Below are 19,424 nucleotides of genomic sequence, written 5' to 3'. Positions count from 1 at the left end.
TCTGGATTCTCAAGTGTGTAAATTCTCCAATGCTTGCTGAGGTTTGACTTCTGGTGAAAAGTTTTTCCACATTCATTATATACATAGGGCTTCTCATCGGTGTGAATCTCTGATGCATACTTAAGACTGACTTACATTTGAAGGTTTTTTCACACTCATTGTATTCATAGGGACTATGCTATGTGTGACTTTTCTTATGTTTATTGAGATCCAAGTTATGGTAGAAAGATTTTGTACATTCTTTATATTCATATGGTGTCTCACCTGTGTGAGTACTGTGATGTACATTGAAGTCTGATCTACTTAGTAAATTTTTGAACATTCTTTTCATTCATATGGTTTCTTACCTGTGTGAATTCTCTGATGTCTGGTGAGGTTTGACTTCCTGTGAAAGGTTTTCCCACATTGACTACATTCATATTGAAAGGACGAGTCGACACCAGTTGATGATCCACCGGAGAGAGCTCGTTTATTAGGCGGCACACACACATATATATAGGGCTTTTAGGGAAGGCTGATTGGCTTAAAATACAATCCCTACTTAGCATACCGCATGGGGCTTGGGGTGAGCTGCTTGGTGTGCAATTCGTGCCGGCAGGAAGGAGAGTACGGAAGAGAAGGGCAACCAGGGCCATGATGGGATGTGGCTGAGAAGGACTTATGTGATCAGGGTGTGATCCCTTGGGGCATTTGGGTTCTTACATTCCTCCCTTTTTCTTGTTTTAGGAAAGGGGACGTTGAAGTCATCGAGCTACTTCCTGCTGAACTGGGGCGTTGTAGGAGGGGCAAAGGGAGGAAGGTACATAAATACCCATTACGAAACCCCAAAGGATGGTGGAGAAACAAGTAATTTCAAAAGGGGAAAAGTCCATAAACATTCCTTGAAGCCACAAGTCGAATATGCACTGGTTCCACTCTTCGTAGCTGGAGACTGGAGGGAGCAGCCAGGCATCGGTGGCAAGTGCGTGTAGGAATGCGTTTCCTCTGTAAGGTGGTGTCTCTTCAGCATCGGCTGAGGCACTCACGAGATGAGGCGGGGGTTCATCGGTACCTAGAAGCTGGTAGTTTCTAAGGAAAAGCTGGTTAAAGGCCTGATTAGAGATTTTTCCCACTTGGGTTTGAAGAAACCTAATGATGCAGGGCAAGAAAAGGCAGGTTATGAGGATAATGATTAGAGGCCCCAAAATGCGCCAAATGCAAGTTAAGATAGGGTTTAAGATAAAAGAAGAAAAGGGGTTAGAACTGGATGTGGTTCGTAGACTGAAAGCTAAGTCGGTGAGTTTGATGATGTTTGTTTCTACTAGACCGGATTCATTGATATAATAACAGCATTCTTCCCCAAGGAAGATGCAAGTACCTCCATTTTCTGCAGTGAGGAGGTCTAGTGCTCTACGGTTTTGGAGGGTGACCTGAGCTAAAGAGGTAATTTGTTTCTGTAGAGAGGAAAGAGATTCAGCAGTGGAGGTCAGAGCCCCTTCAAGTTTAAAACAGTTCTGAACTGGTGTACAGAGTGAGTTGAGGGATGATGGTGACAAGAAGGCATGGGGCAGTAAGATTAGGCAGGATGGAGGTAGAGAGGGTTCCATTGCACCAGAAGAAAGAGCCTGGTGGGGCAACGGTGTGGGTATGAATGGTTGTGTTAAGATTACAATAAGACGGAGGAAAAGTTAGGGAGGAAGAGTTTCCAATGAAACAGTAACCGGGCAACAAAGTGTTACTGTGTTTGTTGTCGAGCTCCCAGAGAGGGATGTCCAGAAAGTTAAGGGGTTCTGATGGTGGGGAGGAGGTAACATTGAGAGGAAGGGAAGCATTTAAAGGGACAACCGTGAGGAGCGGTCGCATGAGAGAAAACAATTTCCGGGAGAGAGAGCCGGTGAGGTGTGGTTGAGCCATATATAGGAAGGGGTCTGAAGGCTCCCTGGGTGAAGTGAAAGGAACAGGAGAAGGCCAAGGAGAAGGTTCATGTCTCCGGAATTGGGGGTAGGGCTGAGGTCTGGGATAGGCAGAATTTGAGAGGGTTGGTAGGATGAGGGATACACTTAAAGGAATGGTGTGTTAAGTTTCCTTGCAGCTTGTAACTGGAGTTATCGGTGGCCGAGGGCGGATCCTGAGTGTAAGGCTTGAGCCTGGAAATATGAATCCATGGAGTAACATGATTACCTGGCAGGGCAAGTTTAGCAGCAGTTGGAGTGCAAAGGATGACAGGACATGGGCCTTCCCACTTAGGGGTTAGGGGTGTTTTAGGTTCCAGGGAAGTGTAGAATACTAATTGGCCTGGGCTGAGTGAAAGGTTATTTTTGGAAGGTGACAGATCTGGAAGTAGCCAGTCCTGGTACTTCCATAGCTCGGTGCGAAGGTGGGAGAGCAAGGGTAAGGCCATGGTGGGTGGTATGGGTCCTTCAGTCGCTGTGATCCCCGGGGGTAGGAGGGGCCTACCATACATGACTTCAAAAGGGGAAAGATTGGAGGGCCTCTTTGGGAGACCCCTCGTCTTGAGTAGAGCGAGAGGTAGAAGACAGACCCAATCAAGGTGTAATTCCAGAGACAATTTAGTTAGTATGTCCTTTAAGGTTCTGTTGGTTCTCTCTACCTTTCTGGATGCCTGAGGTTGGTAAGGGCAATGTAAGTGCCAGGGGAGAGAGAGTGACTGGGAGAGTTTCTGTATTACCTGGGCGGTAAATTCAGGTCCATTGTCAGATTGAATGGAAGTGGGCATCCCAAATCGTGGGATGATTTGGGAAAGGAGAGTCTGGGCTACGGTGGAGGCCTTTTTATTGGATGATGGGAATGCCTCTACCCACCCTGAAAAGGTATCAACAAACACCAAGAGGTATTTGAGGCACCGGATGGAAGGCATGTGTGTAAAATCGACTTGCCAGTCGGCCGCGGGTGTGAGAACTCTGGCCTGGTGGGAGGGGTATGGAGATTGTGCATGAGGAGGAAATTTTTTGTAAGAGGGCTTTGTCAGATGGGGTGACTGAGAAGAAGGCTTGTAAAAACTGGGATAAAGCTTGGGAGCTAGAGTGAAACAGGTCATGGAGCAAGCAAAAGAGCATCATTAGGCGGTTGAGGCTGAGAGAGTGTCTGCGAACCTTGGGAGCCGTATGGAAGAATGGGAAGTTGGTTTTGTGTCTGTGGGTGCTGTGCCACAGTGCATGCAGTGAGGTCAGCCTTACAATTCCCATGAGTGATTGGGGAATCGTCGCTCTGGTGGGATCTGCAATGAATGACTCCTAATTCACAAGGTAAATGGGATGCCTCAATTAATGTGGAGATTAAAGCTGAGTTGGTGATTGTGTTACCCCTGGTGTTCAGCAGACCGTGTTCTTTCCATACGGTGGCATGAGAGAGAAGGATATGAAAGACATATTTGGAGTCAGTGTATCAGTAGGGTAGCCGGGTTTAGGGGTTGCCAGGTATTGAAGGATAGGGCAGGATTTTCCAGAAACGAGCATAGGAGGGTTAGGATTCTGGAAGGTGGGAGGGATTGGAGAGCTTTATAGATAAGGAGGTCTTTAAGGTGATGTGGTGAGAGAATGGTGAGAGGTGCCCCAAATGTTAATTTGGATGCCTCCTTATGCAGCAACTGCCCCGCTGCCAGGGCGCTTAAACAGGGTGCCCAGCTTTGTACAGTGGGGTCCAATTGTTTTGATAGGTATGCTACAGGGGCAAAGGAGTGGCCGTAATTCTGTCCTAGAATGCCCAGAGCTTGTCCCGTATTTTCATGAACATAGAGGAAAAAGGGTTTAGTTAGATCAGGGTGATGAAGTACAGGGGCTGTTAGAAGGGCCTATTGAAGCTTGAGAAAAGGGCGCTGAGGTGAGGAGGTCTCTTACTCATATTATAGAGACAAAAGGCGACATTAGGTTTTTTTTACAGCGACTATGGGAGTATTGTAAGGGGAGCGAGTGGGTCGGAGATACCCCTTTTTTAATAGGTCCTGAATGATGGGGCTTAACCCGAGGAGGGCTGTTGTGGTTGATGGATACTGAGCCTGACAAATATATTTGGAGGGGTCTTTTAGTTTTATGTGTATAGGGGAACACTGGGCCAGAGCGGGGCTGGCAGTGTCCCAAACTGTGGGGTTAACAGGGTGCGTTAGCATGGGTAAGGACTTCTTTGGAGGGGTGGAATTAGTAGGACCTTGGGCTTGAACTAGCGCTAGGAGGAAGGAAAAAGGGGAAGAGGAAGAAGACAGGGGCAAAGTAATGGAGACTTGAAGCCATGATAGAATGTCCCAACCCAACATGGGGACGGGGCATTGTGGCATGACTAGAAAGGAATGGGAGAAAACGGATTGAGTGCCTTGAAGGCAGCAGGTTAAAAGAGGGGTTTTTTGGGGGAAAGATTTGTTTACATCCTACCCCAACTATAGGAGAGCTGCTGGAAGTGGTGGGGCCTTTATGATCCCTTAAGACCAAAAAGGTGGCTCCAGTGTCCAGGAGGAAAGATATTGGGTGGCTGTCCACAACCATGGATACCCTGGGCTCCTGCTTTGTTATAGAGATGTTCGGGAAGGTCCCAAGGCTCCGTCGGTCCTCCTCAGTGAGGCCCACCATAGGTGGAGTCCACGGTTTGGGGGACTGTGGGGCAGTTGGTCCCTCACCCCTTCGGGCGAGGGGGCAGTCAGATCCCCAATGTCCCTTCTTTTGCATTTTGGACAAGGAATGCTGGGTGGCCTGTGGGTGGGGCAAGTCTTGGCCCAATGTCCTTCCCTTCCACATTTAAAGCAGGCTCCAGGTGGAGGCTGTGGGAGGGCGCCCAGGGGGTTTGATAAGCTGGGCCAACATCTGGAAGTTGGCGTGGTCGACCTTTTGTTTTCGATGTTCTTTTTCCTCCACCCGATTATGAAAAACCTTGAAGGCCACTGATAGGATTTCGGTCTGAGGGGTTGCAGGACCCTGCTCTAATTTTTTAAGTTTAGTTTTAATGTCAGGGTAGGATTGGGCCAGGAAATAGGTCATAAGGACATGCCGGCCATCTTCTGAGTTGGAGTCTAAGTTAGTGTATTGTTGAAAGGCCTGAGTTAATCTATTGAGGAACTCGGAGGGAGTTTCCTCATTTTTTTGGACAATTTCTTGAATATTTTGGAAGTTGACGACCTTGTGAGCCGATTTTTTGAGGCCAATTATTAAGCAAGAGGCAAAATGGTCTCGAGCCTGGATTCCCTGGGCTGTGTTATAATCCCAATTAGGTTCCTGTTCCGGGACTGCTTGGGGCCCTGGCGGGTGATTCGGATTGGTACAATGGGTGTCAGTGGCATGGGGTTGGGCTGTATCCCAGACCCTGTGGCGTTCCTTCAGGAGGAGGATATTGGCTAGGAGCATGAAGATGTCATGATGTGTGAGGCTGTAGGCCTGCAGGATCCATTAGAGGTGGTAGAGTCAGTAGAGAAAGAGCCTAGTCTTTTTCCTGAGTCTGTAAGGTCAGCTAGGGAAAAGGGAACATGGACCCTAACTACTCCTTCAGCCCCAGCTACCTCATGTAGTGGGGTGATTGTTAAAGGGGTGGGAGGAGGTCCTCGGGAATGGGTGAGAGGGGGGCTTAGTGGGTCAGGAGTAGGTGAGGGTAACGATGGGGGAGTGGATGGTGCAGGAGGTGCAGGTGGTGATGTGGATGAAGAGGGAGGAGGAGCGGACACTGGAGGCAGTGGGGGAGGAGGAGTTCGGTAGGGTGGGGGTTCATCAGCAGGGTCGAAGGTGCAAGGATCGAGGGGTGACTGTGAAGAGGTTTTACAGGCTAAAAGGACTTGAGAGGGAGCACGGGAGGAGCAGAGGGCGGGGTTCTGAGCCAAGAGGCGAAAAGCCTCGATGTAGGGGATCTCCTTCCATTTTTCTAAGTGCTGGCAGTAGTTAAAGAGGTCTCCTAGAATGTTAGGATCTAGTGTGCCCTCAGGGGGCCATGTGTTTTGATTATTTAAAGGATAATAAGGCCAATCTTGTGTACAGAATTTGGTGAGGAGTTTGGGCTCAATATCCGGCCTGAGGGAAAGGTTGGTGAAGTTTTTCAGAAGGCATTGAAGTGGAGAGTCCCCTAGGGAGGAGGAGGAAGCACCCATTCTGGTCTCTTAATGGGAATTTAGACAGAAATCGGACAGAGATTTAGTGATAGGACAGATCCTTCATCCGGTTGGGAAAGGCGGGATCCTAGAGGGTGTCCCCAGAAGATCACGTCAGTCCCAGCAAGTTCAGGTACGAACCAGGAGGAGAGAAGGGAGGTGTGGGTTGTCACTCAGACCTCCACTTCTCTAGGGCAAAAGCCCGGTGCCTGAAGGAACCTAGTGCCAGGATTTTCTGGTCGGGTCCCAGACCCGGGAAGTGGACAGAAGAGAGTGGTGGACAAGAGGGTGAAAGCAAGAAGGAGAGAACAGAATGGGGCTTTTAACCTCCAAAAATGAAAGTAAAAGTTTACCGGGGCTTTGGAACCTATTATAGTCTGGGAATTTATGGTGGTTGTGAAGACCGTGGTGGGGTGGGGTATGGGCGTTAGGGGCTACTGGACAATCACGGCTAGACTTCCTGTGGTAGCCTGAAAAAGGGCTGGTGCCCTTTAGGAAAGGGGGCTCACCTAATGATGAGCCAGTGGTGAGTGGAAGGAGCCAGCGCTGAAAAGAATGGACGAGGGTGGACCGTCAACGGTGAGTGGTGGAAGGGAGGCCGGTCCTGGCGGGATGGAGTTCTAGAGGGGCGACTCAAAAAGTGCAGCCACTGCGATTTGAAAAGTGTTACAGCTTGAGGGAGCCCAGAGGGGTGAATCAGAAGGTGTTGCCGCTGTGATCCGAAAAGTGTCGCCGCTTGAGAGAAACTCCGTCCCAGGTTTCGGCACCAAATGAAAGGACGAGTTGACACCAGTTGACGATCCACCGGAGAGAGCTCGTTTATTAGGCAGCACACACACATATATGGTTTCTCATCTGTGTGAGTTCTCTGATGTCCTCTGAGGCATGATTTACTGGAGTAAGTTTTTCTACATTCTTTACATTCATATGGTTTCTCACCTGTGTGAATTCTCTGATGCTTGTTGAGATTTGACTTCTCATGAAAGGTTTTTCCACATTCACTACATTCATACGGATTCTCACTTGTGTGAATTCTCTGATGCCTGCTGAGGTGTGACTTCCTGTGAGAGGTTTTTCCACATGCACTACATTTATATGGTTTCTCACCTCTGTGAATTCTCTGATGCCCACTGAGAAGTGACTTACTGTGAAAGGTTTTTCCACATTAACTACATTCATATGGTTTCCCACCTGTGTGAATTCTCTGATGCTTGATGAGATTTGACTTTTCATGAAAGGTTTTTCCACATTCACTACATTCATATGGTTTCTCACCTGTGTGAATTCTCTGATGCCTGCTGAGGTGTGACTTCCTGTGAAAGGTTTTTCCACATTCACTACATTCATATGGTTTCTCACCTGTGTGAAGTCTCTGATGTACACTGAGGTTTGATTTAGAGTAGAAAGTTTTTCCACATTCTTTACATTCATATGGTTTCTCACCTGTGTGAGTTCTCTGATGTTCACTGAGGTGTGATTTACAGTAGAAAGTTTTTCTACATTCTTTACATTCATATGGTTTCTCACCTGTGTGAGTTCTCTGATGTACATTGAGGTGTGACTTACAGTTGAAAGCTTTCTTACATTTCTTACATTCATATGGTTTCTCACCTGTGTGAATTCTCTTATGTACACTGAGGTTTGATTTAGAGTAGAAAGTTTTTCCACATTCGTTACATTCATATGGTTTCTCACCTGTGTGAGTTCTCTGATGTACACTGAGGTGTGACTTACGGTTGAAAGCTTTCTTACATTTCTTACATTCATATGGTTTCTCATCTGTGTGAATTCTCTTATGTACACTGAGATTTGATTTACAGTAGAAAGTTTTTCCACATTCTTTACATTCATATGGTTTCTCACCTGTGTGAGTTCTCTGATGTTCATTGAGATGTGATTTACGGTAGAAAGTTTTTCTACATTCTTTACATTCATATGGTTTCTCACCTGTGTGAGTTCTCTGATGTTCACTGAGGTGTGATTTACAGTAGAAAGTTTTTCTACATTCTTTACATTCATATGGTTTCTCACCTGTGTGAGTTCTCTGATGTTCACTGAGGTGTGATTTACAGTAGAAAGTTTTTCTACATTCTTTGCATTCATAAGGTTTCTCACCTGTGTGGGATCTGTGATGTACCCTGAGGTATGAGTTATGGTTGAAAGCTTTCTTACATTTTCTACATTCATATGGTTTCTCCCCTGTGTGAATTCTCTTATGCTTGTTGAGGTTTGACTTCTCAGGAAAGGTATTTTGGCATTCGCTATGTTCATATGGTCTCTCACCTGTGTGAATTCTCTGATGCTTGCTGAGGTTTGAGGACTTGTGAAAAGTTTTCCCACATTCATTAGACACATATAGCTTCTCCCCTGTATGTGTTATCTTATGGATTGTAAGGGGTAATTTCTTCATGAATGATTTATCACATTCACTATATTTATAGGGTTTCTCCTCTGAGTGTACTTTCTGCTGTTCAGTGAGTTCATAATTTTCACAGAACTTTCTCCAACATATGTCAAATTGAAAAGATTTCTCTGATACTGGAATTGTCTCTTTGGCAAGAACAGCTGACTTATGAAAGACTTTCCCATAATCAAATTTGCAGGATGTCTCTCCCATATACTCTTTCATCTGTTCCAATAATATTGGCTCTGTGTTGAAGGATTTCCATTGTCCACTATATTCAAAAGCCTGCTGCTGAGCATGAATCTTGGAATGCTGATTAAGATGCTCACAATGTCTCCACAATTTCCCAGTTATATTACCCTCATCAGATTTCTCTCCAGCATGCATCCAATCAGCCTCTCTAGGAGGAGGTGCATTCCGACATACACTGAACTCTTTGCACCTCATTCCTAAATACTTTTCACTATTTATCATTGAATTTGAAATATGGTTTGAGCTCAAATGAAATGTGTGTTCTATTTCAACTCTCTCCTCAGTTGATGTATTGCTGTTGGTAATTCCACCATCCTGCAAATGTGTATCATAATGTTCTTGGCTTTTTATAATTAGAGCTTTGACTATCTGAACATCTAAAATAAGAAAAAAAATACCATATCCATAAGCCACACATAAGTATTGCTAAAATGAGCATCTAAAGGTAAAGAAGTTTTTTCATATTCTCATGGCATAGGATTGTACAAAAATGAATAATGGAAATTGGATTTATAACTATACATGTTTCCTACATACTACCATAATGTAATAAATTGTATTAACATATTTTCTAATATTCAATTTTCTTTATTTTTCATTCATAAGAAAATTCTTGGTAAAACTTTCACCTAAGCTTGGTCATAATGTTAAACAAGGGCTTATCATCTGACATTTGTTTACCCTATTTTATTTATCTATTTTATTCTTATAACAACAGTGGGAATCACATAGTGCTTTTTTCCCTTCTTATTCAGATTTGAGTATGGTAATACTTTATTGCATCAGGTACTTTCAGGTTCAGCAGGAAACCAATTTTCTTTAATTTAAACAGAAATTTGGCTTAGGTTCAGAATTTTGCCCCTATTGTTCATTTAGTTTTCGTTGTTCCCTACAAAAAGGCGATAGACATCTGGAAATTTTTCAGATAAAACATTTCCTTTCCCACACAGTAGATAAAAACATCTTACTACAAATTTCTCATTTAACATCACTGCCTCTGCTTCTCAAAATGCTCCATTTTTCCACACTGTGCACCCATTTTCTGCAGGTTTAAGACATTTGGTTGTCAACCCAGGATGTACCCACAATATTTCCTTTTCTATTTAGCTCCTTCTTAGTTTAACTGGCATTCTACCTCCGTTTTCTGGTGCACACACCTCTGCTTTATAATTTGCTGCTTCTGAAGACTATTATTTTTGGCAATGAAGTTTCAATTGTGTCCTATTTTCATAAAAAATAATGTCTTGTGTACATTCCTTGTTCTCTTTGTTGGTTTAGAATAATATTCACAAAGAGAACGGGAACATGCTAACTTCAAGTTCCAGTACTCCACAAAAAAATCTGAGCCCTTCAACATAAAACTCTTGATTCACTTGATGTTGGGACCCACAATATCCTGATTCTCCTTCTGAGTCCAGTAGCTCCTTTCCAGGTGCCTGTGCTCTGTCCTTAACAGCTTCATACTTTCTGATTCATGGTACACAATGCTCACATCTCAACCTCTTTGCTCATTTTCTTATCAACACCCTAGGTAACCTCCTCTATAATTATGACATTAAAAATCAGTTGTAAGCCACCAATTTCCAAATTTGAAGCTCCAATAGTGATGTCCTCTCTAAACTCTCAATTTTGTACTTACACAAGTATAACATGTCAAATCTGGAAAAGAGTTAAGTTGAATTTACGTTATGCCAAAGTAAACAATAATCTTCCTAGAACTGCCTAATCTGGATATCCTTCTTAAATTCTCACTACCCACTTTTCTGTCTCTCTCACTGTGGTTACATCTTCCTCATGATTCTAATACAAATATTTCATGTATATTATCTTGTTTCTCACCAGAATGTGAACCCTATGAAAGAGACATTATTTAGATTATTGCTGTTTTAAGTACAACTATATAGAAATAAACAGTGCTTAAAACCCACTTAATTATGATGTAGTGAAAAAATATGTGTATAAATAAATGTTTGTGCTATAATTTAAATGTTCCCCCAAACTCATATTGAAGCTTGATCATCATATTAACAGTATGAAGAGTGTGGAAAATCTAACTATGGTATTTGAACTGTAAGGCTTTGAGGAAGTTATTAGATAGTGAAAGCCATGCCTTTATGAATGGATTGATCTGTTCATGAAATAGTGAGTTAATGGGTTATCGGGGGTAGATTGGTGGCTTTAAACAGCATATGGGCACTTTTGCCACTCTCACCTTGTGATACACTGCACCAACTGTGGACTCTGCTGAGAGTCTCCACAAATGAGAAGACCCCACCAGATGTGATGCCTCAACCTTGGACTTGTCTGCCTACATAACTATAAAAAATAAATTTTGTTTCCTTATAAATTACCCATTTTCGGGTATAAAGTTACAAGCAGAAAAACATGGAGGAAAACATTCTGGAAGAAGATGTACATGATAATGGACTGAAAGAGAGCTACCAAGAATACTGACAAAGTTTAGAGTAAATAAAATGGTCTAAAACAAGAAAGGTAGAGATTAGATTTGTGGAAGTATATGAACTACTCATTAAAATAAAATGTGGGTGTATAAGTGTTAGAGCCCTCTTTCAAGATTATATAATGCATGAGTTTCTAAGTAGGCCAGCAGTTCAGTGGTCTGAAATCTAGCAAATATATTGGTAAAAACAGCTGAACATGACCAAAATCTGCTGGACCTTATGCTTTCCAGCCTCAGTGCCCAGGACATACTGACCTTGTAGACTCTGATTTTGGGAGTCTATTATCCATTGTTCTGCTTCTTGCTCCAACTTGAAGATCACTTCAGGTTTGGTAATGCAGTACCCTTTAATGGATAATAACAGGGACTTTGCAAAATTGTTGTCAGGTTCTTGAAAGGATGACATGAGCTCATCTTAAGATGCTATGAAATGACAGGGCCAATTTGAATGTTTCTTTGGAGAGGGATGATGCATTCTTTATGGAATAAAATCCTACCTAAATAGCATTATATCTTATAAGTGGTTCCTTTATGTACCATACAAGAAGAAAGTACTGCCCCTGACACTGAGGAGTTTCACTCACCCAATGACACCAGGTTGCTGTAGGTCTCCAGCATCACATTCCTGTACAAAGTCCTCTGGCCATCATCAAGGTCCTGCCACTCCTCCCATGTGAAGTCCACAGCAACATCATCAAAAGACACTAATCCCTGTAACAGCACATTTCTCCTCAACTCAAGTCACCAAACTTGGTTCACAAAATGGAAATCTGGAAGTTCATAATTCTGTGGGTGCATGTACATATGTATCTTACAACAGGTACAGTATTCCGTATGGTAGAAGAAAGAAAAATCACAACAGGAAGATTCTGCAAATGTAATAAATTATTAATTACAAAAAAATACTACAACGAAGCCACTTTACAGATCTAGACCATCATTCTTGCTACAGATAAAAGGATGAATAAAATTCTACTCCTCCAAGGGATCTATGATATAGTATGAAGACATAAGTATAAATACTTACCTGAAAAAAAAGTGTGAGTTGAACTAATTTAGAACCAAGTTCAATATAGACTGGCGTAAGAAAGAATGAGAAAATATACTTCTATTTTGTGTTCAGCTTCAATTCCACTGAAATGCCAAAGATGCTTAGCCTTTCCATGTAAAGTATATGAGTTAACAGCAAAAGCCCAGCCAAAAGGGCACAAACAACTCACACTCTATTAAGGGAACTACATACAGTACTATGTCTAGTGGATGGGATAAAAACAATTTGACCAAAATCAAATATCAAAAACCTTATGCACTAATTGTTGACTTTAAATTACTTTCAAATTAAAAGCATGTACCAAACATCTCCTAATTTTCTTTCTGTGTGCAAAAAAATGCTTGTGTCCACCCTGGGGTGAATATTGCCACTTTTCAAACCACAAGTTGTAAATAATAAGGTCCTGTAAGGACAGGTAAATGACATAATCAGATTTGCATTTGACATTCATCCACTAGAAGGGAATGGTTAAGGTGCTTATGGGAGAATCAGAGGGGAAGAAAAAAGAGTAATAGATGATCACCTGTCATCAGGACACACAGCAGTAAGCATAGCAAAGAGGAAAAAAGGAAAGAAAAAGCAGGAGCAGAACATGGTTCTAATTTGCTGTGCAGAGAGTAAAAGTAAGAGTCTTATTCCCAGGCTATTTACATGATTTCAGCTACTTAGGTACTGGCATTGTAAATTAAAATTTGGAAAATGGGTTTTAAAAAAAACTATAATGCAGAAGTGACAGAGATTTGAACACATTATATTTAAAATATCTGTGAAAATGTCCAAATGGCAATTAGATATATAATTTCACTGTTTAGGACAGATATCTAAGCTGATAATAAAGACTTAGAAAATATCAGAATTTCATCGATACCTCTAGTAATCAGAGTTAATGAATCTATAACATTAAATTTAAAAATTAGGGAATCTGCAGAAACATTAATATATAAAGATAGAAGAAGAGAAATAGACTGTAAAGATCAGGAAAATTTTCTGAATTTATTTCATGAATAAAGGAAAACAGTATTAAGAAGTCTACCAATAAAATTGATCACTTTCATAGTTATGAAGGAAAATCCTTTGATTATCTACATAAACATTAAAAAGGTACTTCTAGAAATACATTGAATGTTTATATTCCTGCACACACACACACACACACACACACACACACACACACACACACAGACAAAACAACCCACAAATTTGGAAATCATCACTCCATTGTAACAACAAATAAAAACATGAAGACTGAAAAATCAATAAATCTTCTTGAACAGTAAGAAAGAAAAGGACACAGAGCACACTGCCACCCCAAAGATTAGAGAGGCAGACAGGCAAATATATGGAGTCATGGCTTATAGGAGTGGATATTTACTATTGAAAACCACCATGGGAAACAGTATAAGAGTGGGAAAACTTAAATTGTGACAGACAAATTGATGGAGGCTCATCAATAGAATTGTAGACAACTCTGAGGTTTAAAACTCCAGAGGACCCAGTCATAGCAGGAAACCAAAGTACTGTGTAATTCACTGTCACAATCATGAACAGGATCCTACAGTTCATAATAAAAAAGATCTCCCCCCTGCTTTCACCTGTGAGTGAAAAAAAGGCAAACCTTTAAATATGCCGGAATATTCTGTTGTTTATTCATTACCTACTCTAAGATATTTTGTTATAGAAGTCCAAATGGACTAAGACAGCTCCCCCCTCTCCACAGCTTATGACCACATTACTGAATGCATATGTACAGTAGTTTCTTTTCCCTGTTACATCATGTCTGGCTATAAAGAAAACAATTACAAGGCACTTTAAAGACAACCCCCCCATAATAAACAAGCAAAGAAACAGAGCTGGAAGCGATAGAGCAAGCATCAGAAAAAGCCATGATCAGGATGTTAAAACTGTCAAACAAGTTATTTTCAAAAAAAACTCTAATGAATAAGCTTAGGGATCAAATGGATAAAGTAGACAGTACTCAACAGCAGATGGGCAATGAAAGTACACATAAAAGTTCTAAGAAAGTACCAAAACAAGCAAACAAACATAAAAACAGTAGCACAGATCAAAAACACTGTAACTGGAATTAGGAATGTTTGTAATTGGCTTATTAACAGACTGAACAAGGCTGAGAAAAGAATCTCTGAGCTTGAAAATACATCAATAGAAACTTCAAAATCTGAAAAGCAAAGAGAACTAAGACAGGAAAGAAAAGAACATAATATGCAAAGATTGTGGGAAAAATACAAAATTGTCCCATAGAATAATGAGACTACGCCCCTCCCAAAAGATATAGAAAGGGAGAAAGAAAGAAACAGAATGTATATTTGGAACAATAATGCCTGAGAGCTTCCACAGATTGTCAGACACCAAACCAAAGACGAAGAAAACTCAGAGACTATCAACCATGATGAATGCCAAACACTACACCTAAGCATATCACTATTAAAACACAGAAAATCAATTTTTTAAAAAAAACTACAAAAAGAAAAAGGGAACAAAATCTTACTTACAGAGAAGAAAAGATAAGAATTACAGATAAAATCTGCTCAGAATCCATGCAAATAAGAAGTCAGTGAAATGAAACTCTCAAAGCATCGAGAGAAGAAACCCACCAACTTAGAGTTCTCTACCCTGTAAAATCATCCTTCAAAAGGGAAGGAAATATAAAGACTTTCTCATATGAAGAAAAATTAAGGAAATCTGCTGCCAGTGTAAATGTCTTGCAAGAAATATGAAAAGAATTTTGTTGACAGAAGAAAAAGATGCATATAGGTCATAAATCTTCATCTCCATAAAAAAAGGAACAGAATAAAAAAGAAATAAGTGTAAGTAAAATAAAAGATTTCATTGTACTTATTCTGAATTGATCTAACATATAATAGGTTGTACCTAATAATAGTGGAAACAATTTATAAAGTTATGTATGCTTTTACACACACACACACACACAAATATAATAATTTTAAAATAGAAAGTCAATAGAGACAATCAAAAACAAAGAACAAAATATATGATTCATTGGAAAGATAAATAGAGTTAAGAATCCTATAACAAGGCTATGGAAAAAGAGGACCAAAACAACCAATATGAGGAATGAGAGGAGTGGCATCCCTACAGATCCTGTGGACATAAAAGGATAATAATGATATACTATGACTAATTCTCTCGCACACATTTGAAAACTTAGATAAAATGGATCAAATCCTCACAAGACAGATTATGAAAATTCACACAGTAAGAAATACACAATATGAATAAGCATATATCTGTTACAGAAAATGAGTAAATTGTTAAAAATCTTCAAAACAGAAAACATCCTTCCTAGATGTGTTCAATGGTAAATTCAACCAAACATTTAAGGAAGAAATTATAGCAATTCCCTACTGTGTATTGGTACTTCCCAACTCATTCTATGAGGACAGCATTACCTCAATACCAAAACTAGGAAAAGTCATTACAAGAAGAGAAAATTACAAATCTTTACCACTCATGAATATACTTGCAAAAGTCCTCAACAAAATATTGGTAAACCTAATAAAAAAATGTATTTTAAAAAAGCTGTGCATTATGATCAAGTCAGATTAATTCTATGCATGCAAAGCTGTAACACATTTGAACATCAATTAATATAATCCATCACATCAGCAGACTTAAATAGAAAAACCTTATGATCACAGCATACAACCAGAAAAAGCATGAGACAAAAATACAGCATCATTAATGATAAATACTCTCAGTAAATCAGAATTAGAGGGAAACTTCATCAACTTAATAAAGTCTATCCACAGAAACTACAGCTAATATTATACTTAACGGTGAGAAATTCAAAATCTTCCAACAAAATAAAAAAAAAAAGCAAGAATGCACCATCTCACTACTCTTTTCAACATCATACTTAAAGTACTAGCTCATGCAATAAGATAACTACTTAAAATAAAATGCATACATAAAGGAAAATAAAATAAAATTGTCTTTGTTTACAGATCATATGATAGTGTGTAAAAAATCCAAAACGGACAAAAAAACTTCTGGAACTAATAAGTGATTGTAACGAGTTTGCAGGATCCAAAGTTAATATGCAAATTTGATCACTTTCCTATATACTAGCAACAAACACATGGAATTTGAAGTAAGGAAAACAAAAAATGAAAAATCAAAACCACACTATTTACATTAGCACCCCAAAAATGAAATAGTTGTGAATCATATATCTCAGAAGAAATTAATATCCAGAATACATAGACTCCTTCAACTCACAAGTCAAAAAACAAATAACCTGTTTAAAAATGGGCAAAGGTCTTAAACAGACATTGCTCCAAAGATGATATACAAATGGCTAACAAGCATATGAAAACATGCTTGACATCACTAACCAAAGAAATGCAAACTAAAACCACAATAAGATATTACTTCACACCCAAAAGAAAATAAGAAGCACAGGCAAAATTGGAACCCTTGTAAACTGTTGTGTTGGTGGGAAGGTAAAATGATGCAGCCACTATAAAAATAATACAGTTGCTTTTTAAAAAATTAAAATAAGAATTACCATATAATCCAACAATCCAATTTTGTGTATAAATCCCAAATAATTAATCATAGTAGTGCAAAATATTTGCACAACTGTGTTCATGGCAACATTATCCACTTAGGAGTTGGAAGCACTCCAAATGTCCTTAGAGAAATGTGAATAAAGAAACAAAACATTTTATGTTCATAAAGGAATATTAGATAGCCTTAAAAACAAAGAAAGTCCTCACAGTCTTATGCTGTAACATGGAACTTTGAGAACATTATGCAAAGGAAAATAAGCCACTCACAAAATGACAGATATTGTATGGCTCCACTGATGTAAGTCAAATTTTTAGAAACAAAAAGTAGAATGGTGGTTGTCAAGGTCTGGGAGGAGAGGGAAATTGAGAGCTGTCATTTAATGAGTACATACTTGCAGTTTTCCAAGACAGAAAGTTCTGGATATCTGCTGCACAACAGTGTGAATATACCTAACAACACTTAAAGGTTAAGAAATGTTTAAATTTATATATGTATATGTGTTTTATTTTACCAAAACTAATAATAGATTATTTTGAAAATAATTTTAAAAGACCAGTAGTTGATCATACTGAAAAATAAATTAATAAATAAACAAAAATAAATTGGGTACCCACAAACAATTTAGAAAAGTAAAAACAGAGGACAAAATGGCAATTTAGACAAAGAGAAAAGGGCAAGCAAAATAGCAGACCCAATTCTAACCTTATTAATAATTAGTTTCAGTTGAATTGGACTAAATATTTTACTTTATGCAGAGACTGTCAGGCTTGATAGGAAAGTACGACCCAACTATATGCTATCCACAGAGACATGATATAAATACAAAGACACAAACAGTAAAATTTTAAAAAATGGAAAATGATGTACTACACTGACAGTAAGTATAAAAAGCCTAGCAAAAAGCCTAGCAAAAAGAAACTTCAAGACAAAATATATCAACAGGGAAAAAAAGAGAGCCCTTTCATAATAACAGAAGGATTATATGTGAGAAAGATGTAACAATTATAACTATATCTGTGCCTAAACACAGAGCCACAAAGTATACTCACATGGTGCTAAAAGACTGGGTAAGTACTGGAAAATGTGTCATTAGGCAACTTTATCACTGTATGAACCTCATAGAGTGCACTTACAGAACTTACATGGTACAGCCTACTACATACGTGGACTATATAATGGAGTTTACTGCACAGATATAAATGGGGTCTGTTGACTAAAATGTTATGTGGCACATGAGTGCACCTGAAAAAAAAAAAAACCTGTGCTAAAGTGAGAAATTGACAAATCCACATTCATAGTTGCAGAATTCTTTTCTCTCAATAACTAATGAAATAACCAGATAAAATTATCAGGAAGAGTACAGATGTAACTGACAAAATTTTAACTATATTATATTATGGATATGTATATTTGTCTCTGTCTCTGCCTCCTAGCCTACACCTCCTAAAATCCGTAGACTCTTCAAAGAGATGAGTGTCACTTTGCATGCTAATCAGTTGGCTGGTGGCTGGCTGCACCTGGGTAAATTCAGGATGGGAGCTGATTGTCAGAGGAGCCAACTTTGTAATTAGACGGTTGGGACTTGCAGCCCACACCCCCAACTTCCAGGGAGCGGAGAGGAACTGAAGGTTAAGTTGATCGACAGTGGCCTATGCTGCAATCAATTGTGCCTAATGAGACCTCCATAAAAACCCAAGAACACAGAATTGAGGGAACTTCAGGACAGTTGAACTCAGCCATGTGCCAGGAGGGTGGTGTACCTCATATCCAAGGGAATGGAACCTCCTGTGCCAGGACCCTTCCAGACATCACCCTTTGTATCTCTTCACCTATTTGTATTTTTCAAAATGTCCTTTGGAATGAATAAGTGTAAGTAAATATTTCACTGAGATCTTGGAGCCCCTTTAGTAAATTAATATAGACTAAATAGAAAGAAGAGCATTGTGGGAGCCACTCAGAAGATCCAGGAACATGGACTTGTAACTGGCATCTGAAGTGGGGACGGTCTTGGGGATGGAGCTCTTAACTTATGAGATATGATGCTACCTCCAAGTAGATAGTGCCAAAATAAATTTCAATTAGAGATGCACCCAGCTTGATGTCTGCTGCAAAATTGCTTCTAGGTTTAGTGTGTGGAGACAAATCCTCATGTATCTGGTGTCAGCTGCCAGCAGTGTGTTGTGAGTATAGGAGGGGAAACTGAATATATTTTTCCCGTCCAACCTAATTGATATTTGTAGAGTACAATCTGAAGTTGCTATGAGTAAATATGTCCACCAATGTTAATGTGTTGGAAACTTGATCCCTATTGTAATAGTGTTAAGAGGGCAGGAAATCCAATTATAATATTTGAAAGGTGTGACCTTTAACAGGTGACTGGATTGTGATGACACTGCCCTGAGGAATAGATTATTCCACTCACAAAATAATGGATTAATGTGTTAATGGGGTATCATGGGCATAGACTAGTGGCTTTGTACACTGGGCACATGAAGTGCTCTTGCTATTCTCACCATGTGTTAATCTGCATTGCCACAGGACTCCCTACAGAGTCCCCACCATGAAGAAGATCCTGGACTGGATCTTAGCTTCCGAAATTGTAAAAAATAACCTCTTCTCTTAATGCATTATCCAGTTTCACATATTC

At 39.9% G+C, this 19,424-nt stretch overlaps 1 protein-coding gene across 1 annotated transcript; it reads right to left on the bottom strand.

Annotated features, from left to right (window-relative positions):
- Nucleotides 1–6,905: 6,905 nt before the first annotated feature.
- LOC134376093 (zinc finger protein 260-like) lies at nucleotides 6,906–8,909 on the bottom strand (the record flags this gene model as incomplete). The annotated part of the gene is given in 1 exon segment (XM_063094768.1): nucleotides 6,906–8,909. A coding segment is annotated over 1 exon segment (2,004 nt), but the record flags the coding sequence as incomplete, so codon positions are not given.
- Between the last annotated feature and the right edge of the window lie 10,515 nt (nucleotides 8,910–19,424).

Source organism: Cynocephalus volans, chromosome 4 (genome assembly GCF_027409185.1).
Source record: "Cynocephalus volans isolate mCynVol1 chromosome 4, mCynVol1.pri, whole genome shotgun sequence".
In the NCBI taxonomy this organism is placed as follows: domain Eukaryota; kingdom Metazoa; phylum Chordata; class Mammalia; order Dermoptera; family Cynocephalidae; genus Cynocephalus; species Cynocephalus volans.
The sequence above is the reverse complement of the archived record's forward strand: the minus strand, read 5'-3'. Positions and strand labels throughout refer to the sequence as shown.